Source organism: Athene noctua, chromosome 35 (genome assembly GCF_965140245.1).
Source record: "Athene noctua chromosome 35, bAthNoc1.hap1.1, whole genome shotgun sequence".
In the NCBI taxonomy this organism is placed as follows: domain Eukaryota; kingdom Metazoa; phylum Chordata; class Aves; order Strigiformes; family Strigidae; genus Athene; species Athene noctua.
The window spans coordinates 751,168-774,233 of record NC_134071.1 but is presented as its reverse complement, the minus strand read 5'-3'; the positions used below and the strand labels follow the sequence as shown (position 1 = coordinate 774,233).

Below are 23,066 nucleotides of genomic sequence, written 5' to 3'. Positions count from 1 at the left end.
GGGGCTCGGGGGGGTCTGGGGGTCTCGGGGGGGCCCACGGGCGGGTGTGATCGGGGGGGGGGGTGTGTGTGTGTCCCCCCAGGCGCTGCCCCCCGGAGGCTGGTGGGGTTCATGGCCGACATCGCGGCCGGGATGGGCTACCTGAGCCGCAGGAACTTCGTCCACAGGGACCTGGCGGCCAGGAACTGCATGTGCGGCACGGGGGGGGCACGGGGGGGGGCACGGCGGGACATGGGGGGGGACACGGAGGGGGACACGGAGGGGGGAGAGGGGTGTATGGGGTCGTGGGGGGACACGGGGGCAAGGATGGGGACATGGGGGTGGGATGGAGATGGTGAGGGGGTGACAAGGTGAGGGGGTGACACGGTGACGGGGTGACAAGGCAAGGGGGTGACAGGCTGACCCGGTGACGAGGTGACAAGGCGAGGGGGTGACAGGCTGACAGGCTGACCCAGTGACGCGGTGACAATGTGAAGGGGTGACACAGTGATGAGGTGACCTGGCGAGGGGGTGACAGGGTGACAGGCTGACCCGGTGACGCGGTGACAAGGCGAGGGGGTGACACAGTGACGAGGTGACCAGGCGAGGGGGTGACAGGGTGACAAGGTGACAAGGCGAGGGGGTGACAGGGTGACCCGGTGATGAGGTGACAAGGCGAGGGGGTGACAGGGTGACAGGCTGACCCAGTGACAAGGTGACAATGTGAAGGGGTGACACAGTGATGAGGTGACCTGGCGAGGGGGTGACAGGGTGACAAGGTGACAAGGCAAGGGGGTGACAGGCTGACCCGGTGACGCGGTGACAATGTGAAGGGGTGACACGGTGACGCGGTGACAAGGCGAGGGGGTGACAGGCCGACCCGGTGACGGGGTGACAATGTGAAGGGGTGACACGGTGATGAGGTGACAAGGCAAGGGGGTGACAGGCCGACCTGGTGACACGGTGACAATGTGAAGGGGTGACACGGTGACGAGGTGACAAGGCGAGGGGGTGACAGGCCGACCCGGTGACGCGGTGACAATGTGAAGGGGTGACACGGTGACGAGGTGACAAGGCAAGGGGGTGACAGGCTGACCCGGTGACGCGGTGACAATGTGAAGGGGTGACACGGTGACGAGGTGACAAGGCGAGGGGGTGACAGGCCGACCCGGTGACGCGGTGACAAGGCAAGGGGGTGACAGGCCGACCCGGTGACGCGGTGACAATGTGAAGGGGTGACACGGTGACGCGGTGACCAGGCGAGGGGGTGACACGGTGACACGCTGACCCGGTGACGCGGTGACAAGGCGAGGGGGTGACAGGGTGACGAGGTGACAAGGCGAGGGGGTGACAGGCCGACCCGGTGACGCGGTGACAAGGCGAGGGGGTGTCCCCTTGTCCCCCCCAGGCTGGACGAGCGCCTCCGCGTGTGCGTCGCCGACTTCGGGCTCTCCAAGCAGATGGGGGGGGGCCAGTACTACCGCCAGGGCCGGGTGGCTCCTGTCCCCGTCAAGTGGGTGGCCCTGGAGAGCCTGGCCGACCGCGTCTACACCACCAAGAGTGACGTGGTGAGACCCCCCCCCGGGACCCCCCCGGACCCCCAGGGACCCCCCCCCGGGACCCCCAGGGACTCCCCTGGGCAATGGGAGGGGGGAGTGGGGGGGATCCTAATGGGAGGGGGTGAATGGGGGGATGATGGGAAAGGGGGGGGGGGGGGTACTGGGGGGGGGTTAAGGGGTTGGGGGGGGGCTCCTGGGGGGGGGAGGGGGGGGTGTCCCAGGGACTTGGGGGGGGGTATGGGGGGTACTGGGGGGGTTTCAGGGGGTGTGTGGGGGGGTCTGGTGGAGGGATGAGGGGGTGCAGGGGGGCATGGGGGGTCCCAGGGAGTTGGGGGGGTCCTGGGGGGGGGGTAAAAGGAGTTGGGGGGGGTCTGGGGGGGTTCCCAGGGAGTTGGGGGGGTCCTGGGGGGGGGGTAAAAGGAGTTGGGGGGGGTCTGGGGGGGTTCCCAGGGAGTTGGGGGGGTCCTGGGGGGGGGGTAAAAGGAGTTGGGGGGGGTCTGGGGGGGTTCCCAGGGAGTTGGGGGGGTCCTGGGGGGGGGGGTAAAAGGAGTTGGGGGGGGTCTGGGGGGGTTCCCAGGGAGTTGGGGGGGTCCTGGGGGGGGTGCAGGGGGGCATGGGGAGGTCCCAGGGAGTTGGGGGGGTCCTGGGGGGGGGGTAAAAGGAGTTGGGGGGGGGTCTGGGGGGGTTCCCAGGGAGTTGGGGGGGTCCTGGGGGGCATGAGGGGGTGCAGGGGGGGTATGGGGGGTTCCCAGGGAATTGGGGGGGGGGTAAAAGGAGTTGGGGGGGGTCTGGGGGGGTTCCCAGGGAGTTGGGGGGTCCTGGGGGGGGGGTAAAAGGAGTTGGGGGGGGTCTGGGGGGTTCCCAGGGAGTTGGGGGGGTCCTGGGGGCATGAGGGGGTACAGGGGGGGTATGGGGGCTCCTGGGCCGGGGGGGGGGGGGTCCCAGGGAGTTGGGGGGGATCCTAAGTGGGCTCCCAGGGGCTGGGGGGTGGGACCAGGGGGTGCAGGGAGATCCCAGGGGGGTTCAGGGGGGGGACACCCCCCCCCCAAATGATGCCCCCCCCCCCCCCCAAGTGGTCTTTCGGGGTGACCATGTGGGAAATCGCCACGCGGGGCCAAACCCCCTACCCGGGGGTGGAGAACAGCGAAGTCTACGACTACCTGCGGCAGGGCCACCGCCTGCGGGCCCCCCCCCTGTGCCCCCCCCACCTGTGAGTGACCCCCCCGGACCCCCACTGACCCCCCCGGGACCCCCCCAGCCCTCCCAGACCCCCCCAATCCTCAGCCACCCCCCTCAATCCTCTGTGTAACTCCTGTGCCCCCCTCAACCTGTGGGGACCCCCCCCTGTGCCCCCCCCCCCACCTGTGAGTGACCCCCCCGGACCCCCCCCAGCACCTTGGGACCCCACTGACCCCCCCGGGAACCCCCCAGTCCTCCCAGGACCCCCCCAATCCCCAGCCACCCCCCCCAAATCCTAGGTGTCCCCTCCACCCAGGGCTACCACCTATGGGCCCCCCCCGTACCCCCCCAATCCCCTTTGGGCCCCCCCAATCCCCCCTGGACCCCCCCCCAATCCCCTTTGGGTGCCCCCAAACCCACCTGAGCCCCCCCAAATCCCCCAGGGACCCCCCCAACCCCCTGAAACCCCCCTGTGCCCCCCCCAATCCCCTTTGGGCCCCCCCAATCCCCCTGGACCCTCCCCAATCCCCTTTGGGCCCCCCAATCCCCCTGGACCCCCCCCAATCCCCTTTGGGTGCCCCCAAATCCCCCCCAAATCCCCCCAGGGCCCCCCCCAACCCCCTGAAACCCCCCTGTGCCCCCCCCATCCCCTTTGCCCCCCCCAATCCCCCCTGGATCCCCCCAATCCCCTTTGGGCGCCCCCAAAATCCCCCTGAGCCCCCCCCAATCCCCTTTGGGCCCCCCAATCCCCTTTGGGTGCCCCCAAAACCACCCTGAGCCCCCCTATTCCCTTTGGGCCCCCCCAATTCCCCCTGGACCCCCCCAATCCCCTTTGGGCCCCCCCAATCCCCCCTGGACCTCCCCAATCCCCTTTGGGCGCCCCCAAAACCCCCCTGAGCCCCCCCCAAATCCCCCCAGGGCCCCCCCCAACCCTCTAAAACCCCCCTGAGCCCCCCCCCATCCCCTTTGGGCCCCCCCAAACCCCCTTGAGCCCCTTCAAATCCCCCCCGGGCCACACCCCAAACCCCTCAGACCCCCCTGAGCCCCCCCCCCCCATTTATTTTGGGGTGTGTGTGTGTCCCCCCCCCAGGTACGAGCTGATGCGGCGCTGCTGGGCCGTGGACCCCCGCGAGCGGCCGAGCTTCGAGGAATTGGGGGGGGCCCTGGAAGCCGCCCTGCGGGGGCTGCCCCCCCCGACCCCCCCCGACCCCCTTTACGTCAACATGGAGGAGGGGGGAGCCGCCGGGGGCCCCCCACTTTAAACAAAGATGGGGGGAGCATTGGGGATCCCCCAGCCCCCCCAGCCCCTCCTTTGCCCGAGGGGGGGCCAGGGCGCTACGTTGTCTGCCCGGCCCCCCCCGAAAGTGGGCGCCCCCCCGGGGACCCCCCAACCCCTTGCGCTGCCTCTGAGGAGGGGGCTTGAGTTGGGGGGTCTGGGGGGGGGGGCCCCCTTTCCCCCCCCCCCCCCCAAAAGCTGCATCACTGCCAGGGCTCCCCCTTGCCCCCCCCCCCTCCCCTTCCTGTGCCTCTCCGCTTGCTGGACGGACTCGGGGTGCCCCCCCCGAGGGACAGGACCCCCCCCCCAGGTACTAGGGTGCCCTGGGGACCCCCCCCAAAGGCTGGGACCCCCCCTCAAGGGATGGGACACCCCCCCCCCTCAAAGTACTGGGGCATCTTGGGGACCCCTCCGGGGGCTGGGACCCCCCCCCCCGAGGGATGGACCCCCCCCTCAAGGTACTGGGGCATCTTGGGGACCCCCCCAAAGGCTGGGACCCCCCCCAGAAGGTACTGGGGCATCTTTGGGGACCCCCCCAAAGGCTGGGACCCCCCCCCGAAGGTACTGGGGCATCTTGGGGACCCCCCCAAAAAGCTGGGACCCCCCCCAAGGGATGAGGACCCCCCCTCAAGGTACTGGGGCATCTTGGGGACCCCCCAAAAGGCTGGGACCCCCCCCCGAAGGTACTGGGGCATCTTGGGGACCCCCCCAGGGATGGGACCCCCCCCTCAAGGTACTGGGGCATCCTGGGGACCTCCCAAAAGGCTGGGACCCCCCCCCGAAGGTACTGGGGCATCTTGGGGACCCCCCCGGGGGGCTGGGACCCCCCCCCCTTAAGGTACTGACCCATCGCGGGGACCCCAAACCCTGGGACCCCCCCAGAACCACAGACACCCCCCCCCCCCCCAATAGATACTCGGAACACCCGGCCCCCCCCCCCCCCGCTATCACAGACCCCCCCCTCCTATTCCGGGACCCCCCCAAAAGGCCAGAAACACCCCCCCCCCTTTCCCCCCCCCCCTGCACTTTACACGGCTTCGGGGGGGCCCCGGTTGGGGGTGACCCCGGTGTCAAACCCCGGGGGGGGCCCCCACGCCCCCCCCCCCCAATAAAGCTCCTTGTCCCGCACCGATGTCGCTTGTTTTGGGGCCGGGGGGGGCGGTTTTGGGGTTCGGGGGGGCCCCGGAGCTGAAGCAGGCCCAATGTCCCCGGGGTTCAACCAATAGAAACGCGGCGCTGCCCGCCAGCCAGCCAATAGGAGGTCGGCGATCGTTGCTAGGCAGCGCGGGGCGGTAGCACGCGTAGACGCCGCTGGGATGCCGCCAATGGGGGAGCGCCCGCCCGCGGCTCCGCCAATGGAAAGAGGAAACGCAACCTCAGGCCCGCCCCCAGGGCGACCAATGAGAGACGAGCTCACCCCGGCCCGCCCCCCCTGCGGGGTCAGCCAGTGGGAAGTGAGCTCCTCCCTTGTGGGCCCGCCCACGCGCTGCAAGACGGGGAATGCAGCCAATGGGAGAGCCGACAGCGCGCCGCGCTCCTCTCGTCTCTATTGGCTAAAAGGCCGCATGCGCCCGCCTTCTCCCCGCGTCAATCAAGACGGCTCCCGGGAGGAGGCGACAAAGGCCCTTCGAACCAATGAGAAGCAGCGTTACAGCGTCACCGCTACTCTCGCCCAATGAGCGCCCGCTTTGCAAAGCGGGACTGAGCGGGAGCTGGGCGAGAGAGGCGTGGCCGGCGCGGAGTAGGCGTGTCCACCGCTTAAACCAATAAAGAGACTCGTTACAAACTCTACCGCCCTGGCGGACCAATAGAAACGCGTTTTACATTGCGGCGCGGGCAGGGGAGGGGGAGGAGGGCGATGGCGGCCATTTTGAGCCGGGCCCGTCGGTGGCGCCTCCATGGCCGGGCCGCGGCGGCGTTGAGCGGCGGCGCCATGGACGTGCGGCGCCTCCGGGTCAACGAACTGAAGGAGGAGCTGGGGCGGCGCGGCCTGGACACCCGCGGCCTTAAAGCTGAACTGGCCGAGCGGCTCCAGGCGGCGCTGGAGGCGGAGGATGCCCGGCGGGGGCCCGCGGTGGCCGGTGGCGACCCGGCCCCTGACGGACACTGTAAGGGCCGCGGGAGGGGGGGCCCCGCGTTCAGGGGGCGGGTTGGGCCTCCCCCTCCGGTGGTGTCGCCTCAACTTTTCCCCGAGGGGGGTCCTGTTGTCGTGTGTGTCCTCCCCCCCCCTCCACCCCAGGCCACTTTTTCCCTCAGGGCTCCGGTATCCTCCGTGTCCCCCCCCGCTTTTATTCTGAGCGTCCTGAACCCCAAAATCCCTCAGCGACCCCCCCGCGTCCGTGTGTGTCCCCCCGCTTTTATTCTGAGCGTCCTGAACCCCAAAATCCCTCAGCGACCCCCCCGCGTCCGTGTGTGTCCCCCCGCTTTTATTCTGAGCGTCCTGAACCCCAAAATCCCTCAGCGACCCCCCGCGTCCGTGTGTGTCCCCCCGCTTTTATTCTGCGCGTCCTGAACCCCAAAATCCCTCAGCGACCCCCCCGCGTCCGTGTGTGTCCCCCCGCTTTTATTCTGAGCGTCCTGAACCCCAAAATCCCTCAGCGACCCCCCCGCGTCCGTGTGTCGTCGTGTGTCCCCCCCCCAAGTTGTCTCAGGCTTCCCGTCACCCCCCAAACCCCGAAGATTCAGGGTCCCCATTTCCCCTCCCCCCAACACCCTGAGAGCTGCTGGGGGGGGCGGGGCCCCCCCATTCCCCAGCTCACATTTGGGGGGGACACTAAGTGGGGTTCACACCCCCCCACACACCCCTTCAGAGCGTTTGCGGGAGCTGCAGGGGGGTGCAGAGCCCCCCCCACCCCCCCGTTTCCCCTCAGTTATTCCTTGGCTCTTATTGACCAACCCCGAATTATTCCCACTCCGAATTATCCCAACTCCTTCAAACTCCGAATTATTCCCACTCCGAATTATCCCAACTCCTTCAAACTCCGAATTATTTCCACTCCGAATTATTCCCACTCCGAATTATTCCCACTCCGAATTATTCCCACTCCGAATTATCCCAACTCCTTCAAACTCCGAATTATTCCCACTCCGAATTATTCCCACTCATTCAAACTCCGAATTATTCCCACTCCGAATTATTCCCACTCCGGATTATCCCAACTCCTTCAAACTCCGAATTATTCCCACTCCGAATTATTCCCACTCATTCAAACTCCGAATTATTCCCACTCCGAATTATCGCAACTCCTTCAAACTCCGAATTATTCCCACTCCGAATTATTCCCACTCCGAATTATCCCAACTCCTTCAAACTCTGAATTATTCCCACTCCGAATTATCCCAACTCCTTCAAACTCCGAATTATTTCCACTCCGAATTATTCCCACTCCGAATTATTCCCACTCCGAATTATCCCAACTCCTTCAAACTCCGAATTATTCCCACTCCGAATTATTCCCACTCATTCAAACTCCGAATTATTCCCACTCCGAATTATTCCCACTCCGGATTATCCCAACTCCTTCAAACTCCGAATTATTCCCACTCCGAATTATTCCCACTCATTCAAACTCCGAATTATTCCCACTCCGAATTATCGCAACTCCTTCAAACTCCGAATTATTCCCACTCCGAATTATTCCCACTCCGAATTATCCCAACTCCTTCAAACTCTGAATTATTCCCACTCCGAATTATCCCAACTCCTTCAAACTCCGAATTATTTCCACTCCGAATTATTCCCACTCCGAATTATTCCCACTCCGAATTATTCCCACTCCGAATTATCCCAACTCCTTCAAACTCCGAATTATTCCCACTCCGAATTATTCCCACTCCGGATTATCCCAACTCCTTCAAACTCCGAATTATTCCCACTCCGAATTATTCCCACTCATTCAAACTCCGAATTATTCCCACTCCGAATTATCGCAACTCCTTCAAACTCCGAATTATTCCCACTCCGAATTATTCCCACTCCGAATTATTCCCACTCATTCAAACTCCGAATTATTCCCACTCCGAATTATTCCCACTCATTCAAACTCCGAATTATTCCCACTCTGAATTATCCCAACTCCTTCAAACTCCGAATTATTCCCACTCTGAATTATCCCAACTCCTTCAAACTCTGAATTATTTCCACTCCGAATTATCCCAACTCCTTCAAACTCCGAATTATTCCCACTCCGAATTATTCCCACTCATTCAAACTCCGAATTATTCCCACTCCGAATTATTCCCACTCCGAATTATTCCCACTCTGAATTATTCCCACTCCGAATTATCCCAACTCCTTCAAACTCCGAATTATTCCCACTCCGAATTATTCCCACTCATTCAAACTCCGAATTATTCCCACTCCGAATTATCGCAACTCCTTCAAACTCCGAATTATTCCCACTCCGAATTATTCCCACTCCGAATTATTCCCACTCATTCAAACTCCGAATTATTCCCACTCCGAATTATTCCCACTCATTCAAACTCCGAATTATTCCCACTCTGAATTATCCCAACTCCTTCAAACTCCGAATTATTCCCACTCTGAATTATCCCAACTCCTTCAAACTCTGAATTATTTCCACTCCGAATTATCCCAACTCCTTCAAACTCTGAATTATTTCCACTCCGAATTATTCCCACTCATTCAAACTCCGAATTATTCCCACTCTGAATTATTCCCACTCCGAATTATCCCAACTCCTTCAAACTCCGAATTATTCCCACTCCGAATTATCCCAACTCCTTCAAACTCCAAATTATTCCCACTCCGAATTATTCCCACTCCTTCAAACTCCGAATTATTCCCACTCCGAATTATTCCCACTCCGAATTATTCCCTCTCCTTCAAACTCCGAATTACTCCCACCACTCCGAATTATTCCAACCCGAGCTTGCCACAAGCAGGACTCATTAGCCACCACCTTGGCAAACTGGGGGTGACCCCCGTGGGAAAGGGGGGGGGGGGGGGGGGGGTGGCTCCCCTCATTCCCCTTCAGGCTCCTCAACGCTTTTGCCCGATTTTCCCTTTTTTTTCCCCCCCCCGTTTCCAAGACGCCGTCGACAACAACAGCCACGCCCCCGAGCCGCAGGGCTACCAACCCTACGAGCACGGTGGCCTCAAGCCAGACCCCGAATCCGGCTACGAGCGGAGAGCGTTGGACCACGACCCCCCCGTCCTGCACCAAGGTATGGGCGGGGAGTGTTGGGGGGGGAGGTTTTTAGTAGCCCCCCCCCCCCCCCCCCCAACTTTTCCAGCCTCTTCCCACACTTTTATTCTTCCCCCCACCCTCTTTTAGAGATGAAACTCCCCGAAACGAAGCCGGAAGACCCCCCCGCTCCTGCTTACACCGTCCCCCCCCCTAACTACACCACCCCCCCTTACACCATGCCTCCCCCTCCCACTTACAACGCCCCCCCAACCGGTTACGGTGCCCCCCCGCCTCCCGCTGGCTACACCACCCCCACCTACACCCCCCCCCCAACCTACAGCACCCCCCCTGCTTACACCGCCCCCCCCGCCGCTTACAACCCCCCCTCCGCCTACACCACGCCCCCCCCCCCTACCTACAGCACCCCCCCTGCTTACAACGCTCCCCCCGCCGCTTACAACACCCCCGGCCCCCCCACTTATAACGCTCCACCCCCCCCGGGGGGGTACAACACACCCGACCCCCCCCGCCCGCCGCCGCAACCCCGCAAACGTCCTTACGAGGAGCAACGGGGACGGGGTTACTACGAACACCGGGAGGACAAAAGGTGAGTCTACGCCCCCCCCCAAAATTTTACACACACACCCCCCCCCAACCGTTTTGTTGGTTTTTTTTTGTTTTTTTTTTTTCTTACCCCCCCCCGTCCCCACATCAGGGGCCGCTCACCTCAACCACCCGCCGAAGACGAGGAGGAAGATTTTGACGACACGCTGGTGGCCGTCGACACTTGTGAGTAGCCCAGGGAGGGCCAAATTCCTTTCTAAATTGAATTTTTTTAAAAATTTTTTAAATTAATTTTTTAAATTTTTTTCTCAAATTTTAGATAATTGCGACCTTCATTTTAAAGTAGCCCGGGACCGGTACAGCGGCTACCCGCTCACCATCGAGGGCTTTGCTTATCTCTGGTCGGGTGCCCGGGCTACTTACGGCGCGCGACAGGGTCGCGTTTGTTACGAGATGAAGGTGACTCTCCCTTTCCTAAATCCCTAATTTATTTTTTTTTTTTCCTAAAAAAAATTATTTTTCAAATCTTTTTTTATTCATTTATTTCAGGTCAACGAGGAAATTTCTGTCAAACATTTGCCTTCCACCGAACCGGACCCTCACGTGGTGCGAGTGGGTTGGTCGTTGGATTCTTGCAGCACCCAACTGGGTAACGCTCCCCCTTCCCGTCTCCCCTCCCAATCCATTCCCTTTTCCTAATTTAATTAATTTTAATTATTTTTTTGAGGGTGTTTTCTTGCTTTTTGACCTGATTGGTTTCTTCCCCCGCGCGTACGCAAGGGGAGGAACCGTTTTCTTACGGCTACGGCGGCACCGGCAAAAAATCCACCAACTGCAAATTTGAAAATTACGGGGAAACTTTTGCTGAAAACGACGTTATTGCCTGTTTGGTGGTGAGTGGGCCCCCCCTCTTTTTTTTTTTTTTTGTGTCCCCCCTGTCCCCTTTCCTCACACCCCGGCCCTGTTGTGGGGGGTCTCACCCCCTGCCCCCGTGTGTGTGTCCCTGCAGGATTTTGAGTGCGGGGAGGAGGTGGAAATGTCTTTCATGAAGAATGGAAAATGGTTGGGGGTGGCTTATCGGATCCGGAAGGAGATTTTGGGGGGTCGAGCGCTTTTTCCTCACGTTTTGGTGAAAAACTGCGCCATCGAATTTAATTTTGGCCAAAGAGAAGAAACTTATTTTTCCGTCCCGCCCGGTTTTACCTTCATCCAACATCTCCCCGTGGCCGAACGTGTCCGGGGGACCCTCGGCCCCAAGAGCAAAGCGGAGTGTGAGGTGAGAAGGAGGAAGGGAGAGGCGGGGGGAGACACACAGCACACCCGTGGGGCTGTGCCAACCCTCCCTCTCCCTCCCTCTCCCTCCCTCTCCCTCCCTCTCCCTCCCTCTCCCTCCCTCTCCCTCCCTCTCCCTCCCTCTCCCCACAGATCCTGATGATGGTGGGGTTACCAGCAGCGGGGAAGACGACGTGGGCTGTCAAGCACGCGGCAGCCAACCCCTCCAAAAAATACAACATTTTAGGTACCAACGCCATCATGGATAAAATGAGGGTGAGACAACGAGCGCGACGCCGCCAACCGGGGTCACCGTCCCCTTCTTTTTTAATTTTTTTTTTTTTTTTTTAAATTTTTTGTCCTCTCCTTTCGCAGGTGATGGGGCTCCGTCGACAACGCAACTACGCGGGACGTTGGGACGTGTTGATCCAACAAGCGACTCAGTGCCTCAACCGCCTCATCCAAATCGCCGCCCGCAAGAAACGCAACTACATCCTCGACCAGGTGTCGTCCGTCCCCCCCCCCCCGACCTAAAAACCCCAAATCAAACTCGTTTTGGGCACACTCTGCCTGTTTTTGGGGCCGCTCTTGTTTAAACGTTTTTATTGATGAGCTGGACGAGGGGATTGAGCGTACCCGTGGTCAGTGACACCCAGTTGGGTGGGAGTGTTGGCCCCCCGAGGGTGGGGAGGCTCTAAAGAGGGACCTGGGGGGGTGATTGATTGATAACGAGCCAACAGTGCGGCCAAGATGGCCAACAGCATCCTGGCTTGTGTCCCCATACCCCGAGGGAATGGCCTCAAGCTGCCCAGGGCGGGGTCAGGCTGGATACGAGGAAAAATTTCTTCGCTAAAAGGGATAAAAACCACCAGAAGAGGCTCAGGGCAGGGGGGGAGTCCCCATCCGTGGAGGGGTTGAAGAGTCGGGTTCCCCCAGCGCTGAGGGATGTTGGGAACGGTCAACGTTGGGTTGACGGTTGACTGGAGGATCCGGTGGAGTTGTCAACGGTCAATGTTGGGTTGACGGTTGACTGGAGGATCCGGTGGAGTTGTCAACGGTCAATGTTGGGTTGATGGTTGACTGGAGGATCTGGAGGAGTTGGCGACGGTCAATGTTGGGTTGACGGTTGACTGGAGGATCCGGTGGAGTTGGCGACGGTCAACGTTGGGTTGACTGTTGACTGGAGGATCCGGTGGAGTTGGCGACGGTCAACGTTGGGTTGACGGTTGACTGGACGATCTTCAAGGTCTTTTCCAACCTTGACAACTCTGTAATTATTTTTTTTTTTTAATTTTTTTTTTTTTGGGGTGTAGACCAACGTCTACGGCTCGGCCCAACGCCGAAAAATGAGGCCGTTTGAGGGGTTTCAACGCAAGGCCATCGTGATTTGTCCCACCGATCAGGATCTGCGGGACCGCACCGTCAAACGCACCGACGAGGAGGGCAAAGACGTGCCCGATCACGCCGTCTTGGAGATGAAAGGTGCTTTGGGCACAATCCGTGCGTTTTTATCTTTCGTTTTTATATTTTAATATTTTTTTTTTATTGAGGATTTTGGGCTTTTTTTGCAGCTAATTTCACTCTACCCGAAGCGGGGGAATTCCTGGACGCGGTGCTTTTTGTGGAGCTACAAAGGGAAGAGGCTGAAACTTTGGTCCGACAGTACAACGAGGAAGGCAGAAACGCTGGGCCCCCCCCTGAAAAACGTTTCGAGGCCGGTGCCCGCCCTCCAGCTTTCCGTGGCCGTGGTGGCACTTTCCAACGTTTCGATGGCCGTGGCGGCGCCCCGACAGCTGCCCCCCCCCGAGGCGCCTTCCAGAACCGTGGTGGCTTCCGTGGAGGCGGCGGCAACGGGGGGAACGGTGCAGGTAGGGGGGAGTGTGGGGGGGACAACTGGGCTTGGGGAGAAAGTGGGGTGTTGGGGCTGGAAGCGGCCCTGTTTTTTGGGGGGCTGGAAGCAGCCCTGTTTTTTTGGGGGGCTGGAAGCGGCCCCTGTTTTTTTGGGGGGCTGGAAGCGGCCCCGTTTTTTGGGGGGCTGGAAGCGGCCCCGTTTTTTGGGGGCTGGAAGCAGCCTCTGTTTTTTTGGGGGGCTGGAAGCAGCCCCTGTTTTTTGGGGGCTGGAAGCGGCCCCTGTTTTTTGGGGGGGCTGGAAGTGGCCTCAGTTTTTTTGGGGGGGCTGGAAGCGGCCTCTGTTTTTTTGGGGGCTGGAAGCGGCCCCGTTTTTTTGGGGGGCTGGAAGCAGCCCTGTTTTTTGGGGGGGCTGGAAGCGGCCCCTCTTTTTTGGGGGCTGGAAGCGGCCCCTGTTTTTTGGGGGCTCAAAGCGGCCCCGTTTTTTTGGGGGGCTGGAAGCAGCCCTGTTTTTTTGGGGGGGCTGGAAGCAGCCCCTGTTTTTTGGGGGCTGGAAGCGGCCCCTGTTTTTTGGGGGCTCAAAGCGGCCCCTGTTTTTTGGGGGGGCTGGAAGTGGCCTCAGTTTTTTTGGGGGGGCTGGAAGCGGCCTCTGTTTTTTTGGGGGCTGGAAGCGGCCCCTGTTTTTTTGGGGGGCTGGAAGCGGCCCCGATTTTTTGGGGGCTCAAAGCGGCCCCGATTTTTTGGGGGCTCAAAGCGGCCCCTGTTTTTTGGGGGGGCTGGAAACGGCCTCTGTTTTTTTGGGGGGCTGGAAGCAGCCCTGTTTTTTTGGGGGGCTGGAAGCAGCCCTGTTTTTTTGGGGGGCTGGAAGCAGCCCTGTTTTTTTGGGGGGGCTGGAAGCGGCCCCGATTTTTGGGGGGCTGGAAGCAGCTCCCCAGTTTTGGTGCCTGGAAGCGGCCCTGTTTTGAGGCTAAAAGCGGCCCTGTTTGGGGACTGGAAACGGCCCCGTTTTTGGGGCAGAAGCAGCCCCGTTTTGGGGCTAAAAGCGGCCCGATTTGGGGGCAGAAACAACTCTGGTTTTTGGGCCTGAAGGGCTTCGCTTTGGGGCCTAAAAACAGCCCCGTTTGGGGCCCAGAAGGGGCCCTGTTTGGGGCCTAGAAACAGCTTTAGTTCGGGACTAAAAGTGGCCCTGGTTTTGGGCTGAAGCAGCCGCGTTTTTGGAACAGAATCGGCCCTGTTTGGAGGTTAAAAATGGCCCCGATTTGGGCCTAGAAACGGCTCCGGTTTTGGGGCCTGAAGTGGCCCTGGTTTTGGGGCTAGAAATGGCCCCGTTTTGGGTCAGGAAGGGGCCCTGGTTTTGGGCCTAGAAACACCTCCGGTTTGGGGCTACAAGTGGCCCCGTTTTTGGGGCAGAAGCAGCCCCATTTTGGGGCTAAAAGCAGCCCCATTTTGGGCCTAGAAATGACCCTGGTTTTGGGTAGAAGCAGCCCCGTTTTGGGGCTAAAAATGGCCCCGATTTGGGCCTAGAAACGGCTCCGGTTTTGGGGTCTGAAATGGCCCCGTTTTGGGTCAGGAAGGGGCCATGTTTTGGGCCTAGAAACACCTCCGTTTTGGGGCTACAAGTGGCCCCGTTTTTGAGGCAGAAGTAGCCCCATTTTGGGGCTAAAAGCTGCCCCATTTTGGGTCTAGAAATGGCCCCATTTTGGGGGCAGAAGCAGCCCTGTTTTGGGGCTAAAAGTGGCCCCATTTTTGGGGCAGAAGCAGCCCCATTTTGGGGTTAAAAGCAGCCCCGTTTTAGGTCTAGAAACAGCTTCGGTTTTGAGCCTAGAAGCGGCTCCGGTTTTGGGCTAAAAGCAGCCTGTTTTGGGGCTAGAAATGGCCCCGTTTTGGGCCCAAACCAGCTCCGCTTTTGGGCCAAAACTGGCCCATTTGGGGCAAAAACTGGCCCCAGTTTTGGGCCAAAGGGGCTGGGATTTGGCGGTAAAACCCCTCCTTGGGAGGCTGGGGAGGGCCTCTGGGGGCCATAACCCCTTTTTGTGGCGAGCGGGCGTTCGGGGAGGGGAACCCCGTTTTTTGGGAGGGGAACCCCGTTTTTGGAGAGGGCGAAGACGGGGATTTTTTGGGGCCAAAAAACCCTTTTTTGGGAGGGCGACAGCAGGCTCCTAAAGGCCTGAAACTGCGTAAGGAGAAAGCCCTTTTTTTTTTTTTTTTGAGAAGACGGGGGTGGATTTTGGGGTCAAAACCCCCTTTTTTCAAGGCCAGGGTTTTAGGGCAACCCCTTCCTCTTCTTCTTCTTTTTTCTTTTTTTCTTTTTTATTTTTTTAATTTTTTTCTTTTCTTTTTTCTTTTTTTTCTTTTTTCTTTTTTTTTTCTTTTTTCTTTCTTTTTTTTTCTTTTCTTTTTTCTTTTTTCTTTTTTTTTCTTTCTTTCTTTTTTCTTTTTTTCTTTTTTCCTTTTTTCTCTCTTTTTTCTTTTTTCTTTTTTCGTTTTTCTTTTTTCTTTTCTTTTTTCTCTTTCTTTTTTCTTTTTTCTTTTCTTTTTTCTCTTTTTATTTTTTTCCTCCCCTTTTCCTCCCCTTTTCCTCCCTTTTCCTCCCCTTTTCCTCCCCTTTTCCTCCCCTTTTCCTCCCCTTTTCCTCCCCTTTTCCTCCCCTTTTCCTCCCCTTTTCCTCCCCTTTTCCTCCCCTTTTCCTCCCCTTTTCCTCCCCTTTTCCTCCCCTTTTCCTCCCCTTTTCCTCCCCTTTTCCTCCCCTTTTCCTCCCCTTTTCCTCCCCTTTTCCTCCCCTTTTCCTCCCCTTTTCCTCCCCTCTCGCTCCTTTTTTCTTTCCTTTTTTTTCTTTTTTTTTTTAAATTATTTTTTCCCCCCCCCGTTTATTTTCTGCCAGGATTCAACCGCGGCGGCTACACCCCCAACCGTTGGGGGGGCAGCGGCAGCAACAACCGGGACGGCAGCACCGGGGCCACCAACAACCGCGGTGGCTACAACCGCAACACCCAACCGGCCACCGGCGGTGGCTACAGCCCGGCCCGCAGCACCACCGGCTACAAGCCAAGCGGCAACACCCCCCCGACCGCCACAGCCCCCCCCAGCTACAGCCAAGGGCAGCAGGTACCCCCCTCCCGCACCCCCCAGCATCTCCGGGAGTGCCCTCAGCCCCCTCACAACGCCCCCCCCCTTTGGTTTTAACCCCCTCCCAGGGTGGCTACGGTGGCCAAGGTGGCTACAACCCCCCCAGTTACGGCTACGGTGGCTACAGTGGCTACGGGCAGAGCTACCCCCAGCCCCCCCCGCCCAGCGGGCAGAGCTACGGGCAGAGCTACGGGCAGTACCAGCAGGTGGGGCGAGGGGAGGGGGTGTCTCCTGTTTTGGGGGGACACCCCTGGGTTTGGGGAGGGAAAAACGGTGGGTTGGGGGAGGAGGGAGTTTTGGGGTGAAATTCTGGGGGTTCGGGGAGGGAAAAGGGGAAATTTGGGGAGGGAGAAGGGTCATTTTGGGGAGGGGAAAAGGGTCATTTTTGTGAGGGGAAAAACGGTCGTTTTGGTGAAGGGAAAGTGGTCATTTTTGGAAGGGGAAAGGGGTATTTTTGGGGAGGAAAAAGGGTCGTTTGGGGGGAGGAAAAATGGTCATTTTTGGGGAGGGAAAATGGTCGTTTTGGGGAGGAAAAAAGGGTCTTTTTGTGAGGGGAAAAGGGTAATTTTGGAGGAGGAAGAATGGTTGTTTTGGTGAAGGGAAAGTGGTTCTTTTTGGAAGGGGAAAAGGGTAGTTTTTTGGGAGGAAAAAGGGTAGTTTTTTGGGAGGAAAAAGGGTCGTTTTGGGGAGGAAAAAAGGGTCTTTGTGAGGGGAAAAGGGTCATTTTGGAGGAGGAAAAATGGTCGTTTTGGTGAAGGGAAAATGGTCATTTTTGGAAGGGGAAAAGGGTATTCTTGGGGAGGAAAAATGGTCATTTTTGGGGAAGGAAAATGGTCGTTTTTGGGAGGAAAAAAGGGTCTTTTTGTGAGGGGACAAGGGTAATTTTGGAGGAGGAAAACTGGTCTTTTTGGTGAAGGGGAAAAGGGTATTTTTGGGGAGGAAAAAGGGTTGTTTCGGGGAGGAAAAATGGTCATTTTTGGGGAGGAAAAAGGGTCGTTTGGGGGGAGGAAAAATGGTCATTTTTGGGGAGGGAAAATGGTCGTTTTGGGGAGGAAAAAAGGGTCTTTTTGTGAGGGGAAAAGGGTAATTTTGGAGGAGGAAGAATGGTTGTTTTGGTGAAGGGAAAGTGGTTCTTTTTGGAAGGGGAAAAGGGTAGTTTTTTGGGAGGAAAAAGGGTAGTTTTTTGGGAGGAAAAAGGGTCGTTTTGGGGAGGAAAAAAGGGTCTTTGTGAGGGGAAAAGGGTCATTTTGGAGGAGGAAAAATGGTCGTTTTGGTGAAGGGAAAATGGTCATTTTTGGAAGGGGAAAAGGGTATTCTTGGGGAGGAAAAATGGTCATTTTTGGGGAAGGAAAATGGTCGTTTTTGGGAGGAAAAAAGGGTCTTTTTGTGAGGGGACAAGGGTAATTTTGGAGGAGGAAAACTGGTCTTTTTGGTGAAGGGGAAAAGGGTATTTTTGGGGAGGAAAAAGGGTTGTTTCGGGGAGGAAAAATGGTCATTTTTGGGGAGGAAAAAAGGGTCTTTTTGTGAGGGGAAAAGTCATTTTTTGGGGAGGAAGAATGGTCGTTTTGGTGAAGGGAAAGTGGTCGTTTTTGGGGAGGAAAAATGGGTCTTTGTGAGGGGAAAAGGGTCATTTTTTGGGGGGAAAAATGGTCTTTGTGGTGAAGGGGAAAAGGGTATTTTTGGGGAGGAAAAAGGGTCGTTTGGGGGGAGGAAAAATGGTCATTTTTGGGGAAGGAAAACGGTCGTTTTGGGGAGAAAAAAAGGGTCTTTTTGTGAGGGGAAAAGTCATTTTTGGGGAGGAAAACTGGTCGTTTTGGTGAAGGGAAAGTGGTTATTTTTGGAAGGGGAAAAGGGTAGTTTTTGGGGAGGAAAAAGGGTCGTTTTGGGGAGGAAAAATGGTCATTTTGGGGAGGGGAAAAATGATCATTTTGTGAGGGGAAAAGGGTTGGTTTTGGGAGGGAAAGGGGATGGCATTTTGGGGTAAAACTCATTTTTTGGGAGGGGAAAAGTCATTTTTGGGGGAAAATGCCAATTTGGGGAGGATGGGGATGGGATTTTGAGGTGAAACCCTCATTTTTTGGGGAGGATGTGGATTTCTGTGAGGAAAAAGCCAATTTTGGTAGGAAAGGGGTTGGGGGTGAAACTTTTTTTTTTTTGGAGGGCTTGGGATGGGCTTTTGGGGAGAAAAATGCCAATTTTGGGGAGGAGGAGATGAGGGATTTTGGAGGGAAACCCCTTCCTGGGGGGATGGAGAGGGGATTTTGGGGTGAAACTCCCAATTCTTGGGGAGAGGGCGTGGCTTTTGGGACAAAAAACAGCCAGTTTTTGGGGAAAAAAAAAAAACACAACAGTTTTGGGACAAAACCAGCCAGTTTTGGGAAAAAAAGGGCTGGGATTTGGAGGTAAAACTCCTTTTGGGGAGGATGGGGAGGGGGTTTTGGGGGCAATAACCCTTTTTTTTGGAGGGTGGGGGTTTGGGGAGGGAACCCCCTTTTTTGTAGAGGGCGAGGACGGGATTTTTTGGGGGCTGAAAACCCCTTTTTTATTTTTTAGGAGGGGGGAAAACACCATTTTATTTTTTTAAGACGACAGGGGTGGGATTTTGGGGTCGAAACCCTGGGGTTTTAGGGCAAAACCCCCCCTTTTTTTTTTTTTCTTTTTGTGGGGGGAATTTGGGGGTGTTTACCCCTTTTTTTCCCCCGTTCCCAGTATGCCCAGTGGAACCAGTACTACCAGCACCAGGGCCCTTGGCCCCCCTACTACAGCACCTACGACTACAGCGGCTACGGCAGCTCCCAGGGGGGGGCCAGCGCCCAGTGACACCCCCCCTCACCCCCCTCCTCCGTGTGTGTGTGTGTCCCTCCCCCTCAAAACGTTGCGTTTTTGGTTTTATTTCTCTCCGTCTGTTAAAAAAAAAAAAAAAAAAAAATTATTTTTAACCTCAAACCAGACTCGTGATCATCATTTCCCCGCCGCCTTCCACTTCCTTTACGTCACACCCCAGACACACACACTTTGGGTCACATTTCCCTTTTTGAGCCACATTTCTCCTTTTTTTGTTGTGTTTTTTTTTGTTTCGGCCTGTTTTTAATTCTATTTTCCCCCCCCCCTTTGTTTTCACCCATTTTTGCCGCCTCCTTGGGCAATTTTGGGGCTCCCCCTTTCCCCTTCACATGGGAAAAAGGTTTTTACAGCAATTTTTTGCCTTTTTAAACTTTTTTTTCCCTCATTTTACCTTTTTTTTTTCTTTTTTTTGGGGGGGAGGGGTGGCCTTGGCTTTTTACTGCCCTCCTCGGGGGGGAAAAAAAAAAAATTAAAAAAAATAAAAAAAAGAAGAAAACGCGCTTGGCCCGCCCCGTCTCGCATTTTGGGGGTAAATTTGGGGGTTTTTTTGAAGGGAGGTGCGACCTCTGACCTTTGACCCCGCCGGGAGAAGGGGACCGGGGGGGGGGGGGGGGGGGGCGGAACCAAAGTGCGCCGGAACCTTTAACGCGACGTGGGGTGCGTCGCGTTTCCCGCTCCCGGAAGTGACGTCACAGCGGCGACGGAGGCGGTGGCGGGTGAGGGGTTGCGCGCGGTGTCGCAGCGAAACGGGGCCGGGTTGCGTCCGGAGCCGCCGGAGGGGGGGGGGGGCTTGGGGGGGCTTTTTTTTGAGGGGGGGGGGCACACGGGGACCCCCCCTCGCGGTTCCAACTGGACTCTGAGGCCTGTGGGAGCCCCCGGTCTTGAGTTTTTCGGGGCTCCCCCCCTCCCGCCGCCATTTCGGGGCCTTTCCTGAGGCAGCTGCCGGGACCCCCCCCCTCACTCCGTGAGATTTTTGGGGTCCCCCCCTCACTCCGTGAAGCTTTTGGGGTCCCCCTCCCTTTTCCTGAGGCTTTTGGGGTCCCCCCCCCTTTTCCTGAGGCTTTTGGGGTCCCCCTCCCTCCCCTGCAGGATCTGGGGGGTGTCTCCCCCTCACTCCGTGAAGCTTTTGGGGGTCCCCTCCCTTTTTCCTTATTTTCGGGTCCCCCCCCCCTTGCCCTGAGGCTTTTGGGGTCCCCCCCTTTCCCTGGGACTTTTGGGGTCCCCCCTTCTCCCTGAGAAATGTGGGGTCCCCCCTTTTCCCTGAGTTATTTTGGGGTGTGTCCCCCCTGAGAAATTTGGGGTGTCCCCCCCCTTTCCCTGGGACTTTTGGGGTCCCCCCCCTCTCCCTGAGAAATTTGGGGTCCCCCCCTTTTCCCTGAGTTATTTTGGGGTCCCCCCCGTTTCCCTGAGTTATTTTGGGGTCCCCCCCCTTTCCCTGGGACTTTTGGGGTCCCCCCCCTCTCCCTGAGAAATTTGGGGTCCCCCCCTTTTCCCTGAGTTATTTGGGGTCCCCCTCCCTTTCCCTGAGTTATTTCGGGGTGTGTCCCCCCTGAGAAATTTGGGGGGTCCCCCCCGAGAAATTTGAGGTGTCCCCCCCCTTTCCCTGGGACTTTTGGGGTCCCCCCCCTTTCCCTCATTTATTTTGGGGTCCCCCCCCCGTTTCCCTGAGAAATTTGGGGTCCCCCCCCATATCCCCAAGGTGTCTGTTGGCGGGGGGGGGGGGGGGGTGGGTGTGTGCGTGCACTAACTGTACCCCAAAACCTCCCTCTTTCAGCTCCCCCCCCCCCCCAACATGGCGGCTGTCCGGGACCCCAAAACCGAGGGGGACCCCGAAATCACCGAGCACGAGCCTGAACCATCAGAGGGGGGGCCCCCCAAAACCCCCCCGCCCCCCCAAAACCCATCAAAGCGCGACCCCCCATCCCCGAAGAACGATTCGACGTCGACTTTGAACCCCAAAATATCCAACCGCAACCCCCCCGTGTCCCCCCCGCGGGACCCCAAGATGGAAGAGGGGGGGGGACACCCCCTTTTACTGGAGGGGGGGGGGGAGCGGTGGCCCCCCCAAAGTGGATTTTGGGGGCGTCCCCGGCGCCCCCCCGCCCGCACCCGCCTCCGTAACCGCCGCTTCGCCGCCCTCCGACAGCTCATCCAAGGTTTGGGGGGGCCCCCGGGGGGGGGGGGGGCGCTCCAAAATCTCCAGAGAGGGTTTGGGGGGGCTCCGACACCTTTAGGGGACACCCGAGGTCCCTGGGGGGGGGTCAGGGGGGGTTCCCCAGTTCCTGGAGTTCCCCCAAATTCCCCTGGGGGGGGCAGGTTCCCTTTTGGGGACCCCCCCGGGTTTTCTGTAGATTTTGGGGTTCCCCTGAGTCCTCCCTCAGCTTCCTCTTGGCTTGGGCCCCCCCCCGGGGCCCCCCCATTTTCTCCTCTTTTTGGGGCCCCCCCCATTCCCTTTTTTTTTAAGGGGGGCCCCCCCTTTTTTTCTAAAGGGGGGGGCCCCCCCATTCCCCCTCCACCTTTCCCCTCCCCATTCCCTATTGAGTTTCAACCCCTCCCCAATCCCTTTTTTTTTTTTTTTTGGGGGGGGGGCCCCCCCATTTTCTCCTCTTTTTGGGGGCCCCCCCATTCCCTTTTTTTTTTAAGGGGGGCCCCCCCTTTTTTTCTAAAGGGGGGGGCCCCCCCATTCCCCTCCACCTTTCCCCTCCCCATTCCCTATCGAGTTTCAACCCCTCCCCAATCCCTTTTTTTTTTTTTTGGGGGGGGGGGCCCCCCCATTTTCTCCTCTTTTTGGGGGCCCCCCCATTCCCTTTTTTTTTAAGGGGGGGCCCCCCTTTTTTTCTAAAGGGGGGGGGCCCCCCCATTCCCCCTCCACCTTTCCCCTCCCCATTCCCTATCGAGTTTCAACCCCTCCCCAATCCTTTTTTTTTTTTTTTTTTTGGGGGGGGGCCCCCCATTTTCTCCTCTTTTTGGGGGCCCCCCCATTCCCTTTTTTTTTAAGGGGGGGCCCCCCTTTTTTTCTAAAGGGGGGGGGCCCCCCCATTCCCCCTCCACCTTTCCCCTCCCCATTCCCTATCGAGTTTCAACCCCTCCCCAATCCCCTTATTTTTATTTAATTTTTTTTTTATTATTTTTTTGGGGGGGGGGGCACCCCAATTTTTCCTGTTAATTCAGGGGGTGCCCCCCCCCTCATTTTACCCCCCCCCCCACAGCCGGCGAATACTTCAGCGAGGAGGAGATGCGAGCGCGGGAGCCTCTGCTCTACCAACACTACATCGGGCAATACCACAGCGGCGGGGGGGGCAGCCGAGACGAACCTTTACGGGGGGGGGCCCCAAGCACCCCCCAATTTTTAGGGACCCCCCCGACCCCCCCATCTTTATCAGAGCTTCTCCTCCGCTCCGTGGAAGAAGCAGCCGTGCAGCAACGGCTCCTCCGGCACCGCCAGCGCGACGGCGACAGCGGAGGTCAGTTCGGCGGGGCGGTGTGGGCAGGGGGGGGGGGTTCCCCTAAAATTTTAGGGGTTCAGCAGTGTGTGTGTGGGGGGGGTGACTCTTTTTTTTTTTTTTTGTGTCCCCCCCGCAAAGACGAAGCCGATTCCTGGGTGCCCGACGCGGGCGAACGGGCGATGCTGCGGGAGGAATTCACCAGCCGCATGTACCAGCGGTTCCTCGACGGGGAGGACGGTGACTTCGACTACAGGTGACACCCCTTAAAATTTTAATTTCGGGGGGGGCCCTAAATTTTTAAGACACACACACACACACCCCTTTTAATTTTTTAAGCCCCCCCCCCGAGTAAAATTTTTATAATTCTCAGCCAAGTGGATGAAAACCCCGACCTGGACAACCTGGACATCGTCTCCCGGGACGCCGAGGAACGTTATTTTGATGAGGAGGAGCCCAGCGTCGCCCCCCAACTCGAGTAGGGGGGGCCCCCCCAAAATAAAAATGACACACACACCCCCCCCCCGTGAATTAATAACCCCCCCTCTACGTAGCCGGTGGGGTGGGCACCCATAAATCTGCGTGTTTAACACGGGGCGGGGGGGCTAAATAATCCCCCCCCCTCCCCACCACACACTTTGTGAGCTCACCCCACGTTTGTCATCACCCCCCACAGCATAACGGGGGGGGGACACCCCCCTTTAAAAAAAAAAAAAAACAAAAAAAAACCAAAAAAACAGACACACACCCCCCCCCCCGCCTTGCCAGCACTGTATTGTGCGCGTGTGTGTGTCCCCCCCCAGCAAAAAAAAAATAATATTTT

At 58.2% G+C, this 23,066-nt stretch overlaps 3 protein-coding genes across 3 annotated transcripts; all 3 read left to right on the top strand.

Annotated features, from left to right (window-relative positions):
- The first annotated feature begins 40 nt into the window (after positions 1-40).
- Positions 41-4,955, top strand: AXL (AXL receptor tyrosine kinase). The gene is made up of 4 exons (XM_074930733.1): positions 41-191; positions 1,388-1,547; positions 2,612-2,748; positions 3,808-4,955. The coding sequence occupies exons 1-4, from the start codon at positions 112-114 to the stop codon at positions 3,977-3,979; spliced, it is 549 nt and encodes a 182-aa protein (XP_074786834.1). The 5' UTR covers positions 41-111; the 3' UTR covers positions 3,980-4,955.
- Positions 4,956-5,873: 918 nt separating this feature from the next.
- HNRNPUL1 (heterogeneous nuclear ribonucleoprotein U like 1) lies at positions 5,874-18,931 on the top strand. Its single transcript, XM_074930764.1, has 15 exons — positions 5,874-6,101; positions 9,049-9,183; positions 9,294-9,753; positions 9,862-9,935; positions 10,030-10,169; positions 10,260-10,359; positions 10,491-10,603; positions 10,720-10,986; positions 11,136-11,258; positions 11,358-11,486; positions 12,296-12,464; positions 12,554-12,850; positions 15,712-15,935; positions 16,025-16,162; positions 18,675-18,931. The coding sequence occupies exons 1-15, from the start codon at positions 5,927-5,929 to the stop codon at positions 18,774-18,776; spliced, it is 2,646 nt and encodes an 881-aa protein (XP_074786865.1). The 5' UTR covers positions 5,874-5,926; the 3' UTR covers positions 18,777-18,931.
- A 576-nt stretch (positions 18,932-19,507) lies between these two features.
- Positions 19,508-22,764, top strand: CCDC97 (coiled-coil domain containing 97). Its single transcript, XM_074930734.1, has 5 exons — positions 19,508-19,516; positions 20,575-20,956; positions 22,010-22,264; positions 22,385-22,499; positions 22,617-22,764. Exons 2-5 carry the CDS (start codon positions 20,593-20,595, stop codon positions 22,723-22,725), a joined length of 843 nt encoding a protein of 280 aa, XP_074786835.1. The 5' UTR covers positions 19,508-19,516; positions 20,575-20,592; the 3' UTR covers positions 22,726-22,764.
- Positions 22,765-23,066: the final 302 nt, after the last annotated feature.

Coding starts and splice junctions, on each gene's coding strand:
- AXL (XM_074930733.1), top strand. CDS start 112: ATGGCCGACATCGCGGCCGGGATGGGCTACCTGAGCCGCAGGAACTTC. Junction 192..1,387: donor CTGGCGGCCAGGAACTGCAT/GTGCGGCACGGG, acceptor TGTCCCCCCCAG/GCTGGACGAGCGCCTCCGCG. Junction 1,548..2,611: donor ACACCACCAAGAGTGACGTG/GTGAGACCCCCC, acceptor CCCCCCCCCAAG/TGGTCTTTCGGGGTGACCAT.
- HNRNPUL1 (XM_074930764.1), top strand. CDS start 5,927: ATGGACGTGCGGCGCCTCCGGGTCAACGAACTGAAGGAGGAGCTGGGG. Junction 6,102..9,048: donor CCCGGCCCCTGACGGACACT/GTAAGGGCCGCG, acceptor CCCGTTTCCAAG/ACGCCGTCGACAACAACAGC. Junction 12,851..15,711: donor CAACGGGGGGAACGGTGCAG/GTAGGGGGGAGT, acceptor ATTTTCTGCCAG/GATTCAACCGCGGCGGCTAC.
- CCDC97 (XM_074930734.1), top strand. CDS start 20,593: ATGGCGGCTGTCCGGGACCCCAAAACCGAGGGGGACCCCGAAATCACC. Junction 22,265..22,384: donor GCGCGACGGCGACAGCGGAG/GTCAGTTCGGCG, acceptor CCCCCCGCAAAG/ACGAAGCCGATTCCTGGGTG. Junction 22,500..22,616: donor GACGGTGACTTCGACTACAG/GTGACACCCCTT, acceptor TATAATTCTCAG/CCAAGTGGATGAAAACCCCG.